Below are 24,748 nucleotides of genomic sequence, written 5' to 3' on the forward strand. Positions count from 1 at the left end.
AAGGCAAACCTCGGTCACCCGGGCCACACCCACTGGCCAGCCCACTCTCCGAGCGCAACCCCCAATCTGCTGGCCTAAGTGGAACGGTCCCCTTCTCAGCCCACAGGGTAGCCCTTTCCCCTCTCCAGCAGTGTCAACCTCCACCCTCAAAAAAGTATTCACCCTTCCCATCAGAACAGTGCCCCCGGCACACAGCACCTCTCACCTGGGTATCGAACCCGTTTTCCACCGAGCCGCTCATCCGCAGCGGGAGCCCCTCCCCCGCTGGTTCCTGCAGCCCCTGCGATTTCAGGGGGATCTGGCTAGGGTAGGAGGTCTTGCTCACCTCCACCTTGCTTCCCAACTTGAGATAGCAAGGCTGGGGGCCCGCCCGGGCTGGGGGCACGTGCAGGATGGGCGCGGCGCTGTGCACGGGTTTGGGCAGTCCCGACTTCATTTTGGAGGCCACCAGGATGGCCGGCATCTTCTCCCGGGGCTTCGGCTTTCCCAGCACGTCCCTGGAAGCGGCGGCGGAGGCGACCGCTAAAGGCAGCGCGGGCAGCAGAGCAGGCGCCGGGCTTCGGCCCGAGAGGCGCCCACCACCAGCCGAGGGAAAGAAAAAAAAAAAAATTCCCCGGGTCGGGGATCTCGGAGAAATCGGGTGAGCTGGCCTTCGCAGTGCGGGAACCGGACGGAGGACTGATCGCGCTGCGCTCAGCGGGTCCCACCTGGACTGATGCTGCCGCCGGGTTTCACGCCCCTCCTGGGTGGCCTGTTCAAGGGTTCTGGGTGCTCGGGAGCTGTTGCCTCTTGCGATTCTCCTCCTGGGACCCCGAGGCTTGGACGCCCATATTAACTTGTCATTGCATCTCCGAAGTGAGGATGCCCCGCTCGAAGAGGGGTGGCGGGGACCCACGCCTCCCGCTCCGGGGAGGCTGCGGGTGTGAGCCGGCGAGCTAAGGGGCTAGCAACCGCGAAGGGGAGGGAAGGAGCGATACGAGGAAGAGAGGGAGGGCGCACGCAGCCCAAGACGTCTTCAGTGAGAGGCAGCTGTCGCTCTGGTCGCAAGCACCGCAGTGTCCCCCCGCGACGCAGAGGCGCGACGAGAGCCCCCGAAAGGTCTCTTTAGGTGTGACAGTCAGTCACCGCAGCCAGAAGCCCCCCGGGGCAGAGAGCACTTCGGCGCCTGAGGGTCTGCACATGCTCCGTGCGCTATAGCGCAGCAAGGCTGTGGCCGCGGGGCGCGGGCACCCGGACGCGCGGCTGGCGGGCTGGGCTGGGCAGGGCAGGGCAAGGCAGCGCTCGAGAGCTGCAGCCGCGCTTCCCGGGAAGGCTGCGCTGGCTGCGGGGCTCTGCGCAGGGGAGGACAGGCTGCGACCCGCGCGGCTGCGGCGCGCGCTGACAGCCCGGGCCGCCTCAACGCGCCGATTGGTCCGCGGCGGGCCAATCGGCGGCCGCGGCTCTCCCTGCAAAGGGGGCGTGGCCTCAACTCCCCGGGCCGCCGCCGAAACTCTGGGGCCGCGCTTGGCCGCAAGTACAAAGCCGGCTGGTGGCCGCTCTGCAGCGCGGCTGTGGCCGCGCGCTCCCCCGCGGGCCCACACCCCCCGCGTCCTGAAATCCTTTTGAAAAATGCCGTTTCGAACGCAAGCGCCCGCCTCGGGGCCCCGCGGGGAAGGCTCCGGGGAAGTTTGTTTCCTTTTTTAAATTGTTCTGGTCACCTTAACGGTCTGAGGCTTCCGGAGTCGCGCCTGCAGCCTCGCGGCCCCCCATCTGGTCTGGGCAGGGCGGTTCCTTAGGCTCCCGCGTGAAGGACACGCCAGCCATTTCTTCTCTTTTCTGCCAGCTCCTCCAGGCGGGCCGGGGGGCCTCCGAATGGCTTCCTCTCCAGCTTTCAAAGGCTGCACATTTCACTTAACTATGTGAAGTATTTATAGGCAAATACAATACCCCCGCGAAGCCTGCCGACCTCAGACGGTTCCTCCTCGCAACCTACCACATACTGTAATTAGAGTGGCCGGAGGAAGCCCGGAGAAGCTCCAGGACCCCGGCCGGGCTCTGGCTAAAATTTTGCTGCGTTTCAGATAGGAGCCCCTCCCTGTCTGCGCCTCGGACGCACTGACCCCACAGGTTCCTCGACTTCAGTTCGCTCGAGGATTTCTCTCCTGTCCCAGGTGCTCTGTGGGTTCTTCGCAGAGAGCTGGAAGAGAGGGCACAGGCAGGCCAGACCCCTCGCGATTCGTAGATGAGGGACCCCCGCCCCCGTCCCCGCCTCCACAGAACTTCCTGGATTTAAATCGGGGAAGTTTTTTTGACTTAGATACACCCTTACAAAGCTTCGGTTCTTACTGGGAGTAAGGAGGGGGGCTGCCGAGGGGGGTTGCTATTGTTTGGATAATGAGATAGTTCATTACAGTCTTGTAGCACGGGTACCTTGGCAATGTGAAAGACCGGTAGAAGTTGGGTATTATTATTCCTATTATTAAATTACTGCTACTCGCATCCCCCACGCCACCCTCCAGTCATCTGTACGTAAAGTTGTTTCACTTCTCTGTCTCTGAGATACAGGTTTTTCACAGTATGCCCACCCTGTAGCCTAATTTTCAATGTTGATAGCATTGATTTGTTGTTATCCTGACAGTAGGAAACTTCAAAGTTTTAAGATAGTCTCTTAAAACAGTATTAAGAAATAAGAAGGTGCCTCTTAACCCTGGCCTGCTCCCTTTCCCATCTTATCTCCATCCATTCTATGCAGCAACTTTCTTCTCTAATGAGGCTGAACTGCACACGGTCTTGAATGCAATTGCAGGCATTCCTCCCTCTAAATTACACGTAGTCTGCCGTGTCACTTACTTAGCACTCAGCCCTTTTCTATCTGATGCTACCTTGTTGTTTATTGCTTCATGTTTATTTTCTTCTGAAAGAGAAGGCCTCTTGAAGTCAGGAATGTGTTTTTAACCTGCATTAGATTCTCTCAGCACTGAATATAATGCTGTGGACAGAATAGCTACCCAGATTGTTATCAGATAGATGAGTGCATGATGCCAGTGGCAATTAACCAGAGGGAGAGCCTTTAGATCCAGGTACATAAAGTCATAGAGATGCTATGCTCTGTTAAAACTTGGAGCCTCTCCTATCCAGAATTCTGGTTCTGCCAGATGTAGCAAGAGTTATGGAAATATATTGCAGTCTTTGACTTTAAAGATTATGGAGATATTCCTAAGTATTTCCATGGCCTTAATGTAGTTTTTCTCAAAATGTGGTCCCCAGATCACCACCAGCAGCATCAACACCTGGAAGCTTGTTTGATAAGCCCCACCCCAGATCTGATAAACCAAAAGTCCTGAAGTTGGGGCCCAAGGATCTAGGTTTACCAAGTGTTTAATCAAGTGATTCTGATGAATGCATCAGGCATTCAGTGCTCTTTCAGGGCTGTTTAAACTTTAATATATTGTTGTTGTTCAGTCACTAAGTTGAGTCAAACTCTTTGTGACCCCATGGACTGCAGCTTGTCAGGCTTCCCTGTCCTTCACTATCTCCCCGAGTTTGCTCAAACTCATGTCCATTGAGTCAGTGATGCCATCCAACAATCTCATCATCTGTCGTCCCCTTCTCCTCTTGCCTTCAGCCTTTTCCAGCATCAGGGTCTTTTCCAATGAGTTGGCTCTTCACATCAGGTGGCCAAAGTATTGGAGTTTCAGTTTCAGCATCAGTCCTTCTAGTGAATATTCAGGGTTGATTTCCTTTAGTATTGACTGGTTTGATCTCCCTGCAGTCCAAGGAACACTCAAAAGTCTTCTACAGCACCACTATTTGAAAGCATCAATTTTTCAGCACTCAGCCTTCTTTATGGTCCAGCTCCCACATCCATATGACTACTGGAAAACCCATAGCTTTGACTATAATAGGACCTTTGTTGGCAAAGTGATGTCTCTGCTTAATATATGTAGTATACCTTAATATACATAAGAATTACTGGAGATCTTGCTAAAATACAGATTCCATTCAGTAGGTCTGGAATGGGGCTGAGACTCTGATTTCAGAATAAGCTCCCATGTGACATCCATGCTGGTGGTCTGGAGCTCACACTTTGTGTAGTAAACTAAATCATGGGTAGCAAAATGGGTTCATCTCAAGGGCCATCTCTAGCTAACTGACTTTCTGTCACCCTGTGCTGAACGGAATTCCAAAGTTTAGTTAAGTTGGAAACAGCAGTGTGATCAATTAATAATGTCTGTCATGGGTACAGAAATGGATGGGCATAGTGATGTATATACTATGTATTTGCCATCTTGGATTTCCCATTTAAATCATATTTGCACCAAGGTCATTCTTTTGGATTCTGAGACCCTCAAATATGTACTAATCTGAAAAACAGTGCATTCTTTTTTAAAAAGTATCTTTTCCAAATACTCTAGGAGTTGGTAAATATAGGACCATACACCTTAACTTGTGTGATTTATTTAACTTAAGGTCCAATGACTTCTCATCTTTCTTGATGGAAAACAAGTGAATCTTTTAGTCTATTTCCAAATTCTTTCTCAGCCTCCACATCCCTTTAATAATTTTATTTGCTCTTTCCTGGAACAGTTTTCATCTCCCTTTATATTTTTCCTGTCTTCCCCTCATTTTCTTTCTTTACAGCAAAATAATTTTGTCATTATAGCAAGACATGGGAGGAAAAGCTCTTTTTTCCCTGAGGCAAAAGAGATAATTGCAAGATTCCGCCTTAAATAAGATCATCACAAATTATGAAAATGTCCTATAAAGTTACTCCTTCCACATAGATGCTGTGTTAACATGAATGAAGTCATTTGAAATCAATAAGTTTGACAAGCACTGGTAGCTACAGGAGTCACTGGTTTAGGATGCAGTAAACTGCTTTGGAAAGAACACACTATCCAAGTTTCTTTTTACTGCTATTTTTAAAAAATGATATATATCATGGATAGCCCACTATTTTAAATCCCAACCTTGACAACCCTTCTCTTTTTCTTCTGTCAGCCTCTCAACTTTCAAAACCACCCAATTTGAAACATATTGCCAAAGCTCCCAGGACCACTGAATCAGAATCTGAAGAGTTTGGCACCTCTCTGGCTGTAAGAACCATCCTTAGGTCAGGATGTGTCAGCTACACTGCCAGCTACACTGGTGATTAGTTGAGTGTAAATTGGTCTTTAGGGCTGATCTGCAAGTGATCAACCCCATCAACCCACCCTTTATCTGTGTTAAAGACCCCTGGCTGCACTTACCTCCCAAGAAGACAGTCGTAGGAGAGACTGAAACATCTAAACCACAGCCTACCACCAAAAAAAAAAAAAAAAAAAGCAGGGACCTGGGGAAAGAATCAAAAGGCTCTTGGAGACCCCTACTATAAATTATGAAGGGATATATTGCAAGTCTCCAGAATAATATAAAAAGCAAAGCATTCTTGAGTTTATTGGGGAGTAAAAAAAAGTTAGAAAGGCTTAATCTCAAATATGCACTTTCCCTTAGTTTTCTATGACACGGGTTGGCAACTTACAATAGTATCTCTTGCTGGCCCAAAATGCTGATCTTTTGGTTATGGCTGAATTGAGAGCTCACCCATCTCAGACTGCAGGAAAACTGGGGTAAGAACCTTAGAAGAGCTGTTTAGAAAGTCTGCTCACCACTCCCTGAACTTGCTTCTAATCTACCTTCTTCCATAGATGGATGTGTGCAGATCTGTATGCCCAGCAGTGATCCCTGGGTTGTATTTTGAGAACTGATAACTGTGGGTTTTCCCACTAGCAGGGCTGGTGTGTAAGGAGTATGTGTGAATGTGTGCATGTTTACAAGGGTTTGAGACAATTGTTGTTGTTTTAGCCGCTAAGTTGTGTCCAAGTCTTTTGTGACCCCGTGAACTATAATCCACAAGGCTCCTCTGTCCATGGGATTTCTCAGGCAAGAATACTGGAGTGGGTTGCCATTTCCTTCTCCAGGGAATCTTCCCAAACCAGGGATTGAACCTGCATCTCCTGCATTGGCAGGCACATTCTTTACCACTGAGACACCTGGGAAGCCCAAGGCAATAGCCCTGATTAAATGTCAAACAAATATTTAGTAAACTATTGGTTTGTTGGCTATGGGCTTCCCTGGTGGCTCAACTGGTAAACAATCCACCTGCAATGCAGGAGACCTGGGTTTGATTCCTGGGTTGGGAAGATTCCCTGGAGAAGGGATAGGCTACCCATTCCAGTATCTGGCCTGGAGAATTCCATGGACTGTATAGTCCATGGGGTCGCAAAGAGTCAGACACGACTGAGCAACGTGTACTTTCACTTATCGGCTATAGTATGCCTCAATCATTAATGAATAAATTGTTGAGAGACATCAATGAATAAATTGTTGAGAGGCAACAGTAAATTGTTGAGAGATATGCCAGGGTCTGGGCATTATGGTAGGGAACAAATAAAACTTAAGTGCTTAGCCCCTACTCTCAAGATTCAAAGGATGATGCAACCACTGTTTCTAGCCTGAGGGTTGCCCTTTTCAACAGCTGAAAAATTGAGAGAACAGGGCAAGCAAACAGGGAAATAAATGACAAATAGTAGATCTTACACGCCAATAAAAGCCTAAGAATCACTGAGGGTTAATGGAACAGAACCCTAATCACACACCCCTAACAGACCTAGAATTCTGAATCTGTATATCTGTCTTGTAAGCAAGAACTCAGATGACTTTGAATCTGTGGGTTCTCACACTTGACTTCGCAGCCTTGGCTGTCCATGACAGTCACCTGCAGAACTGAAAAAAAAACAGGGTTGCCTAGGCCCCACCCTGGACCGATAAAATCAGACTCTGGGGATGGGGCCCAAGCATTTTTCTTTTAGTAAAGCTCCTGGGTGGTGCTACCCAGGTGACTCAATGGGTAAAGAACCCGCGTGCAATGCAGGAGATGCAGGAGATGTGGGTTTGATCTCTGGGTCAGGAAGATCCCCTGGAGGAAGGTATGGTAACCCACTCCAGTATTCTTGCCTGGAGAATCCCAAGGACAGAGGAGCCCGACAGGCTACAATTCATGGAGCCGCAAAGAGTTGGACACGACTGAAGTGACAATAGGCACGCGCACACATAGCTCCTGGCTACAGGGAAATGGAAAAGTGCCACTGCAAGAAATGCTACAAAGACTGCTCCCTCAACATTTTACAGTGGGGGGTGACTGAGGCAAAAACCTGGACAGTTTCAATCAATGTGAACGGCCAATCTGGAAAAACCTAGGCCTTCTGTTACTTTCTGTGCCAGGTTTGTTTTTTGAGAGAGAGACACACAGCCAGTCTAGCTGCCGGTGCAGCCCCAGAGCAGCCGGGTAATTGCCCAAATGCTGCCTGAGAGTCAGCCATGCAGACGGCATCAAGAAGCCTGACCGCTGGTCACTGCGGGCCCCCAGGCAAGGAGTGAGGATGCTCTGGCCGCTTCCTCCACCGCATTTCCTCTTTCAGTTACTATTTCTCCTGTGAGCCTTCCTGCCTCCCTCTGCCTCTGCCCCAGGCTCAGAGCCTGGTGAGCATCTGCTGCAGAGGAGCTCCTGGCCCCCGGAGAGGTGGGTGGTGGTGCCCAGGGTTCAGGGCTCTCAAAGGAGAGCTTGGAGCACGGTTAACTCTTTACAGTCTATGCTCAGAAAAACGTATGCTGGCATGAAAAAAATCTCAACAGTGGATACTAAGAAAACAATCATGTAGCCCTTCAGTATGTATTTTGTCATTCTTTCTCCTTTATTTAAAATGTATATGTCATGGGGATATTTATCTTATCATCTACATACATGTTTGGCTGCTATTTACATACATGTTTGACTTCCCTGGTGGCTCAGACGGTAAAGCATCTGCCTACAATGCAGGACACCCAGGTTCAGTCCCTGGGTCGGAAAGAAGGAAATGGCAACCCACTCCAGTATTCTTGCCTGGAAAATCACATGGACGAAGGAGCCTGGTAGGCTACAGTCCATGGGGTCACAAAGAATTGGACTTCACTTTGGCTACCATTAAAATTTGCTCATGTTTTTGTGTGTTTACAATGTATAGATACATATGTTTATTAAGAGAAAAGAGAAGGAAGGCATCACATCACACGACTAATAGTAGTTATTTTTTGAGGAGCAAGTTAGGGGACTAGTCATTTCTTATTTTTCTATCACTGTTTTAAAGGGTTGGAATTATAATTGATTTCAACTTACTTTTCCATGGGATTTTTCTGCATTTTTTTCAAATAAACATCTTTACTTGTTCGAATCTTTTATTTATTCAAGGAACGCTCATTATCCTCTACAGAGAACCAAAGTGAAGTGAAAGTCGCTCAGTTGTGTCCAACTCTTTGCAACCCCATGGTCTACGCAGTCCATGGAATTCTCCAGGCCAGAATACTGGACTGGGTAGCCTTTCCTGTCTCTAGAGGATCTTCCCAACCCAGGAATCAAACCCAGATCTCCCACATTGCAGTCAGATTCTTTACCAGTTGAGCCCCAAGGGAAGCCCAAGAATACTGGAGTGGGTAGCCTATCCTTCTCCAGCAAATCTTCCCGACCCAGGAATCAAACTGGGGCCTCCTGCACTGAAGGTGGATTCTTTACCAACTGAGCTATAAGGAGCCAAGCCTTGTGCCAAATAGGGAAGTTAGTTGGCTTACATCCACCTCTGCCCTCTGCTTTTTCAGGTAGAGGAATTGAGTCATCTCCCAAACAGACAGAAACTTTGTTAGGTCTCAAAGAAAGATTAAAATCCAATTTTAGTTCAAATCTAGTTCAATTAAATCCAGTTTAGTTATATATATATAAATATATAAGATCTATATACAGTTGGCCATCTGTATCCATGGGTTCTGCATCCACAGATACAACCAACAGCAGATGGAAAAAAAAAAAAATTCCAGAAAGTTCCAAAAAAGCAGAACTTGAATTTACCATGCCCTAGCAACTATTTACATAGTATTTACATAGCATTTACATTGTATTAGGTATTGTAAGTAACCCAGAGATGACTTACTTAGGAGGGTGTGTGTAGGTTATATGCAAATACTACGCCATTTTATATAAGGGCTTTGAACACCCTGCAGATTTTGGAATCCAAGAGCATCCTGGAACTAATCCCCTGCATTTGCTGAGGGAGGAGTGTCTATATAAAGTCACTGACAAGCAGGGTTCCCTCCTTCTAAGACAGCCAGGAACAGTTACTCCAGACACCCTCCCTGTTTTCCTTTTCTTCCAGGGAAGCAGCTCCTAATAGAACCCTCCTCTGCAGAAATGCCAAGACCACCCCTGAGCAGAGGGACTAGGAAATCCATCCTTTTCTGACTGACCTACCAAACTGTCTCTATAAGCCATGATGCTAGCCTGAAGACAGTCCTGATCTCGCAGAAGGAGAGAAGATGGAGAGGAAAGTAGGTCCCAGTATGCTTGAAATGAACCCTGCTGGGCACATGTAAAAAGGAATTCTCGTTCACACTATCCCTTGGCTGAGCTCAAAGCTGGTCTCAAAACTGTCAACAAAGCAGAGACACCCGTGAGGATCTTTTGCGCCCTGAGATCATTGGAAGCCACTAAACATAAACAGCTGTGTTGATTTCCACTCGCTCTCCCAACCCAAGGCAAATAAAACCTCAGAGCTTGAAGGGTGGAAAAGAACAAAATATACAAGGATTTTATTATTATTATTATTTGGCTTAGAAAGATGGTTTTACAAACAATGGGGCAAGACACCATTCAGTCTTTAAAAAAAAAATTGGCATCTTTCTTGAAGATCCACATTGTGCAAGAATTTTAGACATGCACTGATATATTTATCAAAATTTTTTCCTCAAGGCAGTCTGGACATGCATCAAATATGAATCTAACACACTCAGACTCCCTAAGGCTGGAAAGCAGACTGTCAAGCATATCACCCTGGCTTCCTTGTTTCCACACAGACTGTCTTCAAATTTGGGGATGGCGAATGAATTCCTACTCACAGTCATTTGCTTCTTAAGGTTTTATCCTTCCCAAGGTAGAAGGAAAGACCCTGAAAAGCTGAGTTTGGAGAATGGAAAATCCAGTCTTCCAAGGCACCTGGGGTCTTCGTGGGTGACTTCCTCCTGAATTATCAAACACAGGTTTCTAGAATCTCCTCCCATGACCATTTTAGCTCTTTCTTTGACTTTGGTCCTTTATTTTTGACTTTCAATCCTGTCTGGTACCCACAAACCCATTTTCTTCTGCTTTCCCTAGAGCAGAAGCTTGGGCTATTTATCACTGCTATTTTTTTTTCTTCTTTTTTTTTTGCCCACACCATGTGGCTTGTGGGATCTTGGTTCCCCACCCAGAGATTGAAACCACACCCTTGGAAGTGAAAGTCCTAGGGAAAAGTCCTAACCTCTGGACAGCCAAGGAATTCCCGCCTTATCACTGCTTCTTGTTTCCGGGTTCTTCTCTGAGTGACGAGAAGAATCGAAAAGACTGGGCTGGAGTCAGGCAAACCCGTATGTGAATGTTGATTTCACTTCCTATTGACTGAGCAAGGGTCCCTTCATCTCTGGCCCTCAGTTTGTTCATCAGGAAAATGGGAATGATGCTAACTAGCTCACTGGGTTGTTGCAAGGATGTGGGATAATGGGAGCAGAGGGCCTGGTGTAAGTCTAGAATCTTGTAGGTACTCTCTTCATTCATTCATTTACTTAAATCATAGTTCAGTGCCACTGAATGCCAGACCACATGCTAATCACTAGTGATAAAATGTTAATAAGAACTAAGGTTTTTTTGGTCATAGAACTTACAATGTAATCAGGAAAATGGACAATAGTTACACAATCACATGGATATATAATGACCAAGTGAGGCAAGTGCTATGTTAGCAGGAAAGAACCTAGACTGTCGAGGCCGTCACGGCTCCTGGAGAAGTGACGTGGGGGTGATGCTGGGGTGAGGTCTGAAAGGCAAAGAGGCAGGGTTGGGGCTTTCATTCCTTCCTGCTGGTGTGCTTGAGGTGGAGGGTTGGGCAGTGAGCAAAGACCTGGGTGCCCCCAACACATACTCCTCCCTCTTACCCATAAGGTAAGAGATGATGTCAAGGTTTCGCTTGCTCTCCTAGAAGTCCTTCAGTGAAGTGAAAAGAGCCCCACAGATGACCTGGCCTCATCACTGCACCTCTCTGAGTCTCAGTTGTTTCATCGATGAGAGCTGGACCATAAAGAAGGCTGAGTGCCAAAGAATGGATGCTTTCTAATTTTGGTGCTGGAAAAGACTCTTGAGAGTCCTTTGGACTGCAAGAATATCAAACCAGTCCATCCTAAAGGAAATCAGTCCTGAATATTCATTGGAAAGATTGATGCTGAAGTTGAAACTCCAATACTTTGGCCACCTGATGCGAAGAACTGACTCATTTGAAAAGACCCTGATGCTGGGAAAGATTGAAGGCAGGAAGAGAAGGGGACGACAGAGGATGAGATGGTTGGATGGCATCACCGACTCAATGGACACAGGTTTGAATAAACTCTGGGAGCTGGTGATGGACAGGGAGGCCTGGCGTGCTGTAGTCCACGGGGTCGCAGAGAGTCAGACACGACTGAGTGACTGAACTGAACTGAGCTGAAGTGGGAGACAATAAAGGACAGGGGAGCCTGGAGTGCTACAGCGCATGGGGTCAGAAAGAGTCAGACCTGACTCAGTGACTAAACAACAACAACAATATGCCATCTATGACAGGAGGTGACACCTACCTCCTGGGCCTCTGGAGCAAGATTAAGAAGAGAGGCAATAGAGGTGGGTACAGTGGTTGAAAAGAGGATAACTTTGGAATTAGACTGCATGCGTTTGACCACATGGTTTGAGCTCTGCCACTTACCAACCATGTAACCTTTGATGAGTTATTTAACCACTTAATGCCTCAGCTTTCTCATCTGTAAAATGGGGTTTATAAGAGGACCTCCCTCCTATAGTTGCTTGCTAGAAGGATTAAATGAACTGATATGTGTAAAGCACTCATCAGTGATCATGGTCACTGCCACCACCGTTATGATGATGGTTTTTCCTGGCATACAGGAAGTTTAAGCCACAGATCTTTCCCACCTACCCTGGAGTCACCAATGACACCTTGTGGTTGTATCTGAGTATGTGGACATCTCCATTGATAAGACACCGAGTGAAGACCCAGATCCTGAGGCTAGGGTTCAGTAGGGACCCCGACCTCTCCGAGAGAGGTTCATGGACCCCATCCACCGTCACCGGGAGAGGGATCTGTATCCCCAGATCTGGGACACATAGAATGGACCAGGCAGGGAAAAGAAGCTAGAGAGAGGTCATGGAACCTGTCTGCAAACATCTGCCTTGCAGTTCTGCAGACCGGGAGAAGCTCAGGGAGGTCTAGCATGTCTCACTGCAGCCCCAGCTCACATCTGCCCCCTCCCCACCTGGCCTCTTGCCAAACTCCGTCAGTTGAGAGGTACACAATCAGGCTATGGGCACATGTGTTCTATCCAGGACATCCATTCAGGGTGCTGCGCCATTCTTCTGCCACAGGGTGTCAAATGTGGGTGTCCCTGCCATGGCTGCTTTCCTCCCAAAAGCCTGGAGTGCCGAGGCCATCCTCGCCACGAAGATGCCTCTTTGGGAGAGGCAGGTTTTGCTTTCAACAACCACCTCTTCATCCTGGTATCTCTCTGACTTCCCAATCCACAATTCAGATCAACACATAGTATCAGCCCAGGGCACCTCGGTAGTCCAGGTGAGGAAAGCCACTGAGATGGGAGCAGGGTTTGGGGTGGGAATGAAACAGTTATGCCAGAGTAGTCCTCTCATTTAATGTCTTCAAATAATGCAACATTTCTCCCTTTTTACAGATGAAGAAACTAAGGTGCAATAGTAATTTTTCAAGGTCACACAAGAAGCAGTAGAACTGGGATTCAAATCTTTATTGTCTGATCCCAAATGCCACCTTTTCCATGACACCCTATTTGACAAGAGCCACCTGGGACTGAGTCCCTGACTCTGTTGACTGAAGGCTGGGCTAATCACTGCCGCTCAGCAAGGTGGCTCACACCTTCCTGCAGCGGGTGACTGAAAGCAGGCTGCAGAGAAGCTGGGCAGAACGAGGGCACTTCTGTCTGAGCGACAGGGCAGGGGCTAAGCCAGAGTGTATGGGGCTCAGGTATAAAGAGAGGTTCTGGACAATCGGGAATCTTCTGTGTGCTCCTCTCCTTATCCTCAAGACACACACAGACATACACAAACACACAGACACACACAAACACAAACACACAGACACACACACACAAAGGCACACATACATACATACACACACAGATACACACACACACAAACACAAAGGCACACAGACATACATACACACACAGATACACACACACACACACGCAGTCCTCAGGCAGCGTGCATCTGGCAGAAAGGCATGCCAGCCGAGGTGTTGAAATCCATGGAGAGTCATGGTTTGGCACCTGTGGAGTGCTTTTCAGCACTTTGGAATGACAGCTTATTTGTCCACACAGCCCTTCCAGAAAGGTTGTATCTGTGCCATCATGGAGGGAGAAAGAGCAAAGGCTAGGAGTGGCCGAGGCCAAGCCTGAGTTGAACTTCTCACCCCTGCTTGGTGAGGCCTCTCAAAGGTATCCCCTGCTCCCGGTTCTGCTGTTCATATTCCAGGTGACCCTGGAAAAGCCATGGATCCCTTTCAGGCCTCTGTTTTCTCAGCTGCAAAATAAGGGGCTCTCATTCTGGGCTCTCAAGACCCACAGGGGCTTAGGATACGGTCATGGCAGTTAACCAGGCATAATAAGACCTGTCATTTGCTCAGACCCTTAGGCACTAAGGTGTCATGCATGATAGCTCCAATTTTTAAAACACACTTGCAAGGTAGGAATGGTGACCCATTTTACAGATGGGAAAACTGATCTTCACAGCAGTTAAGGGACTTGCCCCCAAATCACGCAGTTAAACACCAGAGCTGGGATTCAAACCCAGGCTCACGTGTGTAACTGTTACCACCTACTGCTTCCGAGGGGCTAGACAGCCTCTCTCCTGGCCTTCATCAAGGGCAGGGGCGCGGGCTTCTGGTTCTTCCTTGGCTGCCCCACTGCACTCACCCCTGTGCTCTGATGAGCTGGCATCGGGCAACTGCGTGGGAAGGCTATGGTGGGCACCGGCGCTGGGGAGGTCATGCGGCTTCCAGGGAAGGAAGGCTCGGAGCCAGCTGCTCTGGGGCTGACCTGTGAGGTCCAGATAACATGTCGAAGCAAGAGTTCAGTGGGGAGAAGGAGCGGGAGGCCCTTCTCACATTCCTCCCCACTCAGCACGGAGCTGCTGTCAGAGCTGATTGTCATCACCCAGCGCCTGCACCTCCGCGCTCCCTTCCAAAACACTGACCTACTTTCTGTCATGTAGAAATGTACCCCACGCCCCCTAGCTAATGGCTTCTTGCTCTCATTGGTATAGGTGGCAGCTCTTCTGCTCATCCACTGGATAAAATCCTGTCTTCTAGTCTGGGCGCCCGAGGCCCTTCCTGCCCTGCCCTCACCCACCTCTCCAGCTTCCCCTTGCTAGTTTCTCTTTCGCCACTTGCCCCCGCCACCCAGGCCTGCCAGTCCCTCTCACGCTTCCATGTATGAAGAGGCAGGACGACTCAGTGGTAAGCGCAGCTCTCCGGAGGCAGAGCGCCTGGGGTCCTATGCCATTTCCGAGACGCTAAATATCCCTGGGCAAGTGACTCCCCCAACTCTGCCTCGGTTTCCACATCTTCAAGATGACGACAGTAGCAGTATTTTGGAAGATTATTGTAAGGATTGAGAAAACACACGCATAAAGTAGCTTTTTTTTTTTTTTCTTTTTTTTAAAAAAGCTCCCAGGGCTTCCCTGGTGGCTCAGTCAGTGGTGAAGAATCTGCCTGCCAACGCAGGAGACAAGAGTTTGATTCCTGATCTGGGGAGATCCCACCTGCCTCCGGGGCAATTAAGCCCATGCACCAGATTACTGAGTCTGCACTCGAGAGTCTGGGAACCTCAATCATTGAGCCCGTGTGCAGCAGCTACTGAAACTGGGGTGCTCTAGAGCCTGTGCTCCTCAACAAAGAGTAGCCCCTGCTTTTCACAACAAGCCCGTGCAGCAGCAAAGACCCATCACAGCCAAAAATAAATAATTTTTTTTTCCCAGAAAAAAGCTTCTGGATGAGTCCACCATGCTGCCAGAGTTAGGGAATCCCTGGTATCAGACTCCAGTCTCCAACAGAGTAGAGAAGGATATCTTACTGTGCGTATTTCACGGCCTTGGTGCTTAAGTAACACAGTGTCTGGTACAAAACTGGCCTTCTGGGAATCGATTTTGAATGAATGAATGATTCTATTTATTTGGAAGATTAAAGGACAAATGATCCTTTCCCCAAAGCCAGGCGTGCAATCACTCCAGAAAGCCGATTTCAACCTGAAACCAGTAAACCCATGCTCCTGGTCATCGAGACGTCCTGCTGCTTGGGAACTCAGCTGTTGAGATGCTGAGCTCAACTGAACCCCGTCTCAGTAAATAAAGTCAATATTTAAAACGGACCCCTGGACAAACGAGGAAGAACAGACTCAATGAGATCCAAACAACACACAAAAGGGAAAAAAAGACTTTCAACAGGAGACAGATTTTCGGGTACTTAAGTGTTTGGATGTTTACTCTAGGTTTCTTGGTTTTTTGTCAGACTTCCAAGTTTCAGGGCCCATGCCAGCTTCAGACTCAAAATGGACAAATGCGCTTTCTGAATCCTCACACCTAATTCCAGATGGAAACACTAGGAAGTGACTCTGACCAGCTCTACTGCTGGGAGAGAAGTCATTCTTAGCACAATGGCGTGGGTGGCAAGCCAGGGTTTTTTTTTTTTCCTTATGTGATGGATGTTCAATTAGGCTGCTGAAAACTAGGACAGCATTTCTATGTACGGGGGAGAAGGTTGGAGTGGGGCAGGACCCAGCATCTCAGTGTCTTGTACTGTTTCGCTTTTTCTCTTGCAATGTGCCATCCAAGAGGGTTCATCTGAGGAGCTATCAGCATATGGAGTATAATGGAATTCAGTGGAGAGGGCCAGGTGCTAGCTCGGCATTTGTCAAGATCAATGGAGGAAAAAAAGCAGGCCATTTGTGTTCTTGGACAGCACTCAGACAGTAACCCAGAAGGGACAAAACCTTTCAAATAAAGGACACATTTCTCTGGCTTGTACCCTGCACCCGAGCAAGACCAGGGCAGCTGGACTGAATTAAAACGCACACAGTGACCCAAAGTTAAGACAGGTAATGGGACAGGAAGCAGTGCCAGCAAAACCAAGGAAAAAAGGCTGGGACCAAACATGTCTCAGATGCCCAATCCGTGCGAGGCACTGCCTGATAACATCTTATTTGTTCTTTGCAGGGTAGAATATTGCCATTTCCTGTTTATAAATGACAGCATGGAGGTAGGAAGTCAAAAAACCACTCCAGTTAGTAAGGGGATGAACAGGGGTTATGAACTCCAATCCAGCCTCCAGACTGTGTCCTCCCACTTCTGGGCTGGAAAGCTCTGACTCAGCTTCCTGGGGGAAGGCCACTGTGGGCAAGTGACCACACCTGGCCGGGGGAGGGTGGGCGGAGGCAACAGCTGGAGGGGATGCCCTCACCAGGTGCTCTGGTGCCCATGTGTCCCTTGGCCTGACTCAGCTTGGAGTGAACTCTTGATTACAGCAGCGATCGCCTTCTCGGGCAGTGACCTTGGACAGCACTTTGCCATCAGCCATGGCTGTGGAGAGCTGCCCTTGCCTGTGCCAGGGCACCCGTGAATGGGAGGACAGCCTCTAGGGCCTCTGGAAGGAGACCTGAGAGCGGATCTCACAGAGCCCTTTTGCCCACCTAGAGAGGCACACGGGAGCGCTAATGTGATGAAAAGTCCAGCTCCCTACTTAAAGGACTTTGACGGGCTATGGCTGTCGGACAGTGGTGTGAGCCCCCCGTGCACTATCCCTGCTATCCAAATCCATCCGAATGAGGCAAGTAGATTCTGAAATCTCCGTCTAAGGGAAGGACGAGCCAGGTGCCACCAGCTTGATCCCAGTGACCCAAGACATTGGAACTGCCCCTGAGAGGATGACAGTGGCCAATTCAGGACAGCAGAGTTCTGGTCCTACCTCTTCATTGGCCAGAGCTGAGTTACTTTTATCCTTCTAAACCTCAATGGCTTCATATGTGAAAGGGCAATAAAATGAACTCCCACCTCCAGAGGACTCTGAAGGTGTTCTGCCTGGAGGCCAGGGCCCCCTTACTGTTTCTGTGGCCCTCCCCACCTCGGATTCCAGGTGCTTTGCCTCTTTGGGCGGTTGCCTGTGACCTTGCTCACAGGCTGCCAGAAGGTTTATTGGAGCCCCTTCACCTAGGTGTGTAAGAGTCCAGTGAGTCTGAGCGTGGGCTCCTGGGGCACCCATTACCAGTGACGGCCTGTGGGCACACACAAGCCCAGCCCTCTTGTCTTGAGATGGGACAAACGGAAGGTTAACTGTAGCTCCGCAGCTCGAGCTGAGACTTTGCCCAAAACACATAACCTCACTTGGCTTCATCCCTGTCCCTGTCCTGCTTTTTTCCTGGGAGTGCTTTTTAAAGTAAATCACAAATCCTCATCTTACAGTCTGCCTCTGGAGAAGACACCATGCTTTGGGGTTACTGTGAAGATGAAATGACATCATTGCCGGAAAGTGCTTAGTTCAATGCCTGGCACACAAGCAGGAATCAATAACTAGTAGCTATTGTTCATTTTCAGATGGAACCAGATGAAATCACCAATAATCACTATTTTTGACTCCCAAATGGTAACTTCATATGGATCGATCTAATGATATTTAATAATAGATCCAGTCTCCTAACATTCTCTCACTAGCTACAATGACAAAATTTTTCTAATGAAGATCACAGCCTGTTCTGGTGGATTCCCAAAACTGTCTTTTCTCCCTGTTCTATCCCCGTCCTAGAATAGGACTAGCCTCGAATGTCCCCTCAGTAGCTGGCTTTTGGGCTCTCCTGGGCTAGGTACAAATACACTTGTTATTTCACCAGAAGCCCACGTGAATTGGGACCCCACCTAAAACAGGAGGAAGGGCAGGGGTGTGGCTGGGAGAGAGCAATCAATATCTGTCAAGTGGAAAAAGACCAGATCATAAATAGGAAAAATGTTTTCAACTTTTCCCAAGGGCAATGTTTTGTAAACATATTTTTGTTTTATTTTCCTGAAAAGATGACTTTGGTGGCCTCTTAAAGCAGGCTGTTGTGAACCAACTCTTTGAAGGGCTATGGTGTATTTATGGCACATTTCAGCTTCAAACACAGAACAAATGACTCCTGTGTTCATGTCAGCGTGGCACACCTGACTGACAGAGACATAAAAAGTACAGGGAAAACTGTTGTTTATATTTCCTCTAGCTATCACTGCTCCAGCCTCATGACAATGGGGAAAGTTTATGGTACAAATAACCCATCTGCTATCTCACCCCAAACACAGCCTCGCCTCCCGTCACGAGGGGACCCTATGGAGGCTGAGCATCACACACAGGCATGGCTTCAATCACAGAGGAAACCTAGAGCCAGGCAGAGATGGGCTGGTGGCAGACAAGCGACAGAGAAAATGAACCTGAAAATATCGGAGCAGGCGGGCATCAAATGATCTGCTTAATTGGCAAATCTCAGCCAAAAGTAACCAGGGAGCTGTTGAGCTTGGAGAGAAGGTATCGGTCAGGTCCCCAGGCAGCAGGGACCCTGGGCAAGGAACAAAACCTGTCCTGAGTGGGGGTCAGCGCACTGCTGGGGAGTCTTAGCTGCCCAGTGGTCTCAGTGCGGGGCCCGTCAAGTGCGCACCAGCACCGAGAATACTTCCTTACCAAGCTTATATGTCATTTGCTCATTCCTTGTTCATCCCTGTCCTTCTTCCCCTCACCTCAACACAGGCACACACGTGGATTCAAGTTCCAAAAGAGTGGGGATTTCTTTCTGATGTATCCCCAGAACCTAGAACAATGGCAGGTACTCGATATGTATTTGTCGATTGAATGAATGAAATAAAATGGCCTATATGGTCAAGAAGCAGAAATTCCTGTGGAGGCAATAATGATAGCCAACGATTAGATAAAATCAGATTTTGCTCATTAGACTCCACTTTCTGAGGAAGAGGAAAAGTCAATTCAGGTTTAGAAGGCTTTGCAACCATAAGGAATGAAACAAGGAACAGTTTCTGCTTTACTGAAAAACTCCATTCATCAGAACATCCCTCTGTAGATGTTTTGTCTGTAGAGCACACAGCGTATTTAGATGTTCCCAGATATTAATATGTTTAGAATTAGATAGCACCAAACTATGAGCTTTCTCAGACAAAAGCAAGAAAATTCAAACATTTGGTCAAGGAGCCAAATGCCCTAGCTTCTCAGACATGGGTTTCCAGTGGGGTACGTGTGAACAGAAGGGCCTGGTGAGTCACCTGCAAGTCACAGATTGGGGAAGACGCTTGTAGCTTTCCTTCTGGCTCAGACAAGACCCAAAACCGCCCCCAGCGAGGCCCCGGGCCGGTGCGGGGATTCCTCCCAGCCAGTGTGTGAGCATGGTCAGAGCTGTCGGATGATCCACTGATGTCTCTTTGGCAGGAGGAGAACCACGCCCGAAGTCACAGAGGGCCCACAGATGTCACACTGGCGCTCTGCCATGGAATCACAGCCTGGGTCTCTCACCGTCATGGTTGGCCCCACAGAAAAACCTTCCAACCACCAGGCCAGACAGTGGCAGGGCCTGAGCCGCATGGAAAGGATTCTCAGTTGGGCTCTTCTAATTGAAAACACAGCACACAGACTCTCAAGCATTTAATTGTATATTCCGACACCACTGTGCCTGTCACACAGAGGTCTTTGGGTCCAGATAAACCCAGGGTTACCCACAGATGAAGGAGGGAAGGTGAGTTTTGGCCTTCCTTACTTGGCTTCCCAGGTGACTCAGTGGGTAAAGAATCCACCTGCCAATGCAGGAGATGCAGGCAGACACGCGTTCGATCCCCAGATTGGGAAGATCCTCTGGAGGAAGGCATGGCAACCCACTCCAGTATTCTTGCTTGGAGAATTCCATGGACAGAGGTGCCTGATGGGCTACAGTCCTTGGGGTTGCAAAGAGTTGGACACCACTGAAGCAACCTAGCATGCATAGGCTACTGTATTCACAGGAAGCTGGGCTGGTGGGTCCCTGGACTGCTATTCTTCAAGGCTTAGGGCTGTCCTCACCCACGAAAAAGGTAAAAGAGTGGGCTAGGTGGGCCTGCCAAAGTGGCAAAAGCCAGAGGAAGATCTAAGAAGGTGGTCACTGTCAGCTGGTGCAAAGGGCTGGACCCACAGAGGGATTACTTATAACTACCCTGTAGCTAATAGCTACACGTGGCAACTTCATGCTTAAAATACAGCAAATTTGAATGGAGATGTGCTCTAAGGGTAAAACACACCCTGAGTTTTGAAGATTTTGTATGAAAAAATGTAAAATATCTCATTAATAATGTTTATACTGATTATATGTTGAAATGAGAATATTTTGTATATATGGGGTGAAATATATGTATGAAAATGAGTGACATCTGTTTCTTTTTTAATGTTGCTACTAGAGAATTGAGAATGACATATGCAGCTCATATGATATTTCTATTGGATCGCGCTGGCCTAGAGCCCTGTTAGGCCAAGTCTGATCCCAATTAGCAGCATCACCTGGGAGCTTTCAGAAATGCAGATTTGTAGGTCCACCCAGACCTGCATTTTGAACAAGATTCCCAGGAGAAGCATTTGCATGTTAAAATCTGAGAAGCTCTGGCCTAGGCCATTCTGTAGGACTCCTGGCTTCCCCATGGGTGAAGGTCAGCTTTGATGGAGGAACAGACCCCCAAGAAAGAAAACTCTGGTCTCTGCAGTGTTGTGACAGGAGCCCTAGTTTCGAGGTCATGAGATCTGGCTCCTATGTCCCATGCTGCCTAGAAACGGCTGTGTGACCTTGGTTAGGTCACCGCCCCTCTCTGGGGCCTGTTCCTCAACCGGCAAATGAAGAACTTGGAATAGAGCCCACCCAGGAACTTTCCCTCATACTGGCTGGTGTGACTGGAATCTGCTTCTTTCGCAAAGGTTCCCAGACAAACCCCAGGGAAAATTTCTTTTTTGTAACTTAAACAAATATTTTTATTTGGAGGGTAACTGCTTTACAATGCTGTGTTGATTTCTGACCTACGACAACAGGAATCAGCTATATGTATACATATATCCGCTCCCTCTTGAACCTCCCTCCTACCCTCCTCAGTCATCACAGAGCACCAGGCTGAGTAACTTCCTACTTGCTAGCTACTTTACATACGGTAATGTATGTTTCAACACTACTCTCCTCCCCCCACTGTGTCCACAAGTCTGTTCTCTAATGTCCATGTCTCTATTCCTGCCTTGCAAATAGGTTCATCAGTATCATTTTTCTAGACCCGAGGGAAAGTTTGGCTTTCTCTTTGGCTTTTGCATCCGTTCCACTCAAAACAGTCACATACGGTGTTGAGTTGATTATATACGTTTTCGTATGTTCTAGTATATTCTCTTTTGAGCCCTGAGAAATTTAATTAATTTTTTGTTACAGTATGCTGCTGCTGCTGCTAAGTCACTTCAGTTGTGTCCGACTCTGTGCGACCCCATAGACGGCAGCCCACCAGGCTCCCCGGTCCCTGAGATTCTCCAGGCAAGAACACTGGAGTGGGTTGCCATTTCCTTCTCCAGTGCATCAAAGTGAGAAGTGAAAGTGAAGTCGCTCAGTCGTGTCCGACTCTTAGCGACCCCATGGACTGCAGCCTACCAGGCTCGTCCATCCATGGGATTTTCTAGGTAAGAGTACTGGAGTGGGGTGCCATTGCTTTCTCCGTTGTTACAGTATAGTATTGAGCAATTACTCTGTGCTGGGACTGATTCTAAATACTTTACACGTGTTGTCTCACTTAACTCTTGCAATGATCCCACGAAGAAGGTCTCACTATAACTTATATGTAAACATATCAATTAAAGCACAGAGAAGTTAATTAAATTGCTCAAGATCAAACACCTGGTAAGTGGTCAATTCTGGATTTCATTCTAGGTAAACTCAACTTCTCATTCTTAATCAAAACAATAAACTCCTTCTGGGGCTGCTCTGAAACTCTTACACAATTTTTTCAGCCCCCAATCTGCCAGGATGCCTCTTTTCAACTTGCCACATTTGCTTTTGGCTTCCAGGGTTCAGAATTTTCCCTTGACACTGCTGAAACCAAAACCCCGGAGGCTGCACCATTGTTAGTTGTCCCCTTGGCCTCCCAGCCCATAACAGAGGATTGAGGGGAACAAGACAGAAGTGCCAGGGAGCCATATTCTTGCTCCATGCAAGGAGCAAGCATTCAGCATAGGGGTGTTGACCCTGACTCAGGGTTCCCTGGCTTTGGCCACGAAGTCATTGACTGGCCAGGAGAGGAAAGGCCCAGAGAGGTAGCCTAAGACTGTTAGGTGGCAGAAATAGGGAGGAAAAAGGAAAGTGTTACAACTGATACAAGTGAATCAAGTCAACCTGCAATGCCAAACTTCAGGTTCTTCTGCAGCCTTTGCCTGATTCCCATGTGATGGTCCATATCATACATTGGCAACCACGACAATCTTTTTCTTTGAACTCAGCACCCACATGACAGACGTCTCCTGGGAAAGACTTTCTGTCCGGTTGCCACGCTGACATCGATACCCAGTACCCACACATTCTGACAAGGCTAGTTAAAATGGATGGGGCGGGCTGATTAATTTGTCCCCAAGGAAATAATTAGAAAAGGGTTAATGCTAAAACCAGCCCTTTCCTTTTTAAAGATCCCTCTCTTCTCTCATGAATAAAATTTTTTATGAGTAGTAAAAATAATTACTCATAAGATAATCATAGCAAGGCCACCGTAGCCAGACATCAAAAGGCAGTTTCGTTGGCCGATTGTGAATGCAGTCTGGGACAGGCTTGTCCAGCCTGGCTGATGTCTCCCACCCAACACAGCCCTTCTTGCACCAGCTCTCAGCCTCCAGTGTCACAGCCTTTGCCCTGAGCCCTACTCCCAGCTCTTGCTTCTACCTGGCACAACTCTTCCTAAACTTTTCTCCTATTCCTGGTTCCAGGCTTCTTGCCTCATTTCCTGATGATGCCTTTGTCCTCACCCCTTGGAACTGACACAGCACCTTGACTTTGGCATGCCACCCTCTCAGACTAGAATTTACATTGTTCCGGTAGATGATTCCTCTTTGGCTGCTCCAGAAACCGGCTGAGGCTGGCTCAGCCTGCTCTCCTCGACTCTGACCTGGCATCGTCACATGATCTGTGTCCACAGCAGGTTTGCTTTGGCTGGGGTTGGGGTGGGCAGGGACCAAGAGTGGATCATTGGGACCACATCAGGATTCTGCTAACAGATTCCCAGAGCCTCTGGGAACACCTTATGGGGACATACAAGGCTTCCCCTCTGCTGAGTTACTCCCATCCAGGGACTGAGCCTCCAGGCCTCCTCCCATAATCTTGCTAGGTTTGCATAGCTAGAATGACTATATGATTTTTCATCTAAGTTGGGTTCCTTTGGCAGTGGAAATTGATGCTATTAACAATCACGCCTGGACCACAGGCATAAGCTGGGACTGTCCCAGACTAACTGGGGGACTTTATAAAGTACCCTTACTCAGAGCCCAACTTCCTTCTCAGTGATACAGCCTGGTGATAACTATCTCCCTATATTGTACACACTGTACCAATGCTTCCTTTGGTGAGTCTCACTGAGACTTGTTCACAAAAAGTAACCCTAATGACTGATGTATTTACCAGGTGACTGATGCAGTCTACAATGGAACCACCTAAACCTTCCTGACAGCAGCTCTTTTCTTTGAAGTCTTGGAAAGGTAGATACATTTTGACATTCTATTTAATAATATATCCTTATTTTGTCTTTTGAAAAATACCTATAGATTCTATTCTCAAAATTTAAAGTGAAATTGATGCCCAGGAGGACGCTAGCTGCGGGTTTACCCTGTGGCTTTGTGTGGCCCCTAGTTCTGCAGTGTCATCTGAGAAGCACAACAGTCTCACACCTGGTATGGGGAGGAGGGTGGCCACAAAACCACTTAAACTCACCATGTCCAAAGTGTTTGTGGGGATGAATGAGAATTCTACAGATCAAGGTCTAGATCAGTGTCTGTGCTGGCTCTAAGCACTTGACCTTCCCCTGTACTGAGTCTTCTGATCCTCTTTTGTTGCTGTTCAGTCACCAAGTTGTGTCTGACTCTTCACGACCCATTGGACTGCAACACGCCAGGCTTCCCTGTCCCTCACCATCTCCCAGAGTTTGCCCGAGTTCATATCCATTGAGTCGGTGATGCCATCCAACCGTCTCATCCTCTGCCTCCCTCTTCTTCTTCTGCCTTCAAGCTGTTCCTCTACATATGACAAATATAAGGCCAATAATCTCCCCCATGCAAGGGTCTTGGGGCTTCATGATCACATAGCTCAAAGTCCTAGGTGGGATATTTTTTTCCCCTTACGTAGAGATGCTTGAGCTTGACAATAGACCACCTCTGCAGTAGACCCTCCTCAAATGCGGGGTGTTTATGTGGGTCCCATCCCTCCCTTTCATCCCATTCCATGGTTTCTGCAGAAACCAGGAGGCAGCTCCCCCAGCAGTCACATCTGGAGTGCTGAAGTCCCCAGCAGTCTCATCTGAATGGAGGCTGAGGGGCAGCCTGGGGCACAGAGGCTCTGGGTC

The 24,748-nt window shown here is 48.1% G+C and overlaps 1 protein-coding gene across 11 annotated transcripts in view; it reads right to left on the reverse strand.

The window, feature by feature from the left end:
- The window catches only part of NAV2 (neuron navigator 2), an 874,724-nt gene that overhangs the window by 416,880 nt on the left and 433,096 nt on the right, over positions 1-24,748 (reverse strand). For 4 of the 11 annotated variants that reach the window (XM_043451127.1, XM_043451125.1, XM_043451123.1 and 1 more), the window contains exon 1: positions 206-2,144. The exons of 1 other annotated variant lie outside the window; for it this stretch is intronic. In XM_043451127.1, the coding sequence (XP_043307062.1) occupies positions 206-463 (258 nt within the window). In that variant the 5' untranslated portion in view covers positions 464-2,144. Of the gene's footprint in view, positions 1-205; positions 2,146-24,748 lie in introns of those variants that run through there. 6 more of the 11 variants (XM_043451126.1, XM_043451124.1, XM_043451128.1 and 3 more) reach the window with 2 other exon arrangements.

Source organism: Cervus canadensis, chromosome 29, assembly GCF_019320065.1.
Source record: "Cervus canadensis isolate Bull #8, Minnesota chromosome 29, ASM1932006v1, whole genome shotgun sequence".
Classification (NCBI taxonomy): Eukaryota; Metazoa; Chordata; class Mammalia; order Artiodactyla; family Cervidae; genus Cervus; species Cervus canadensis.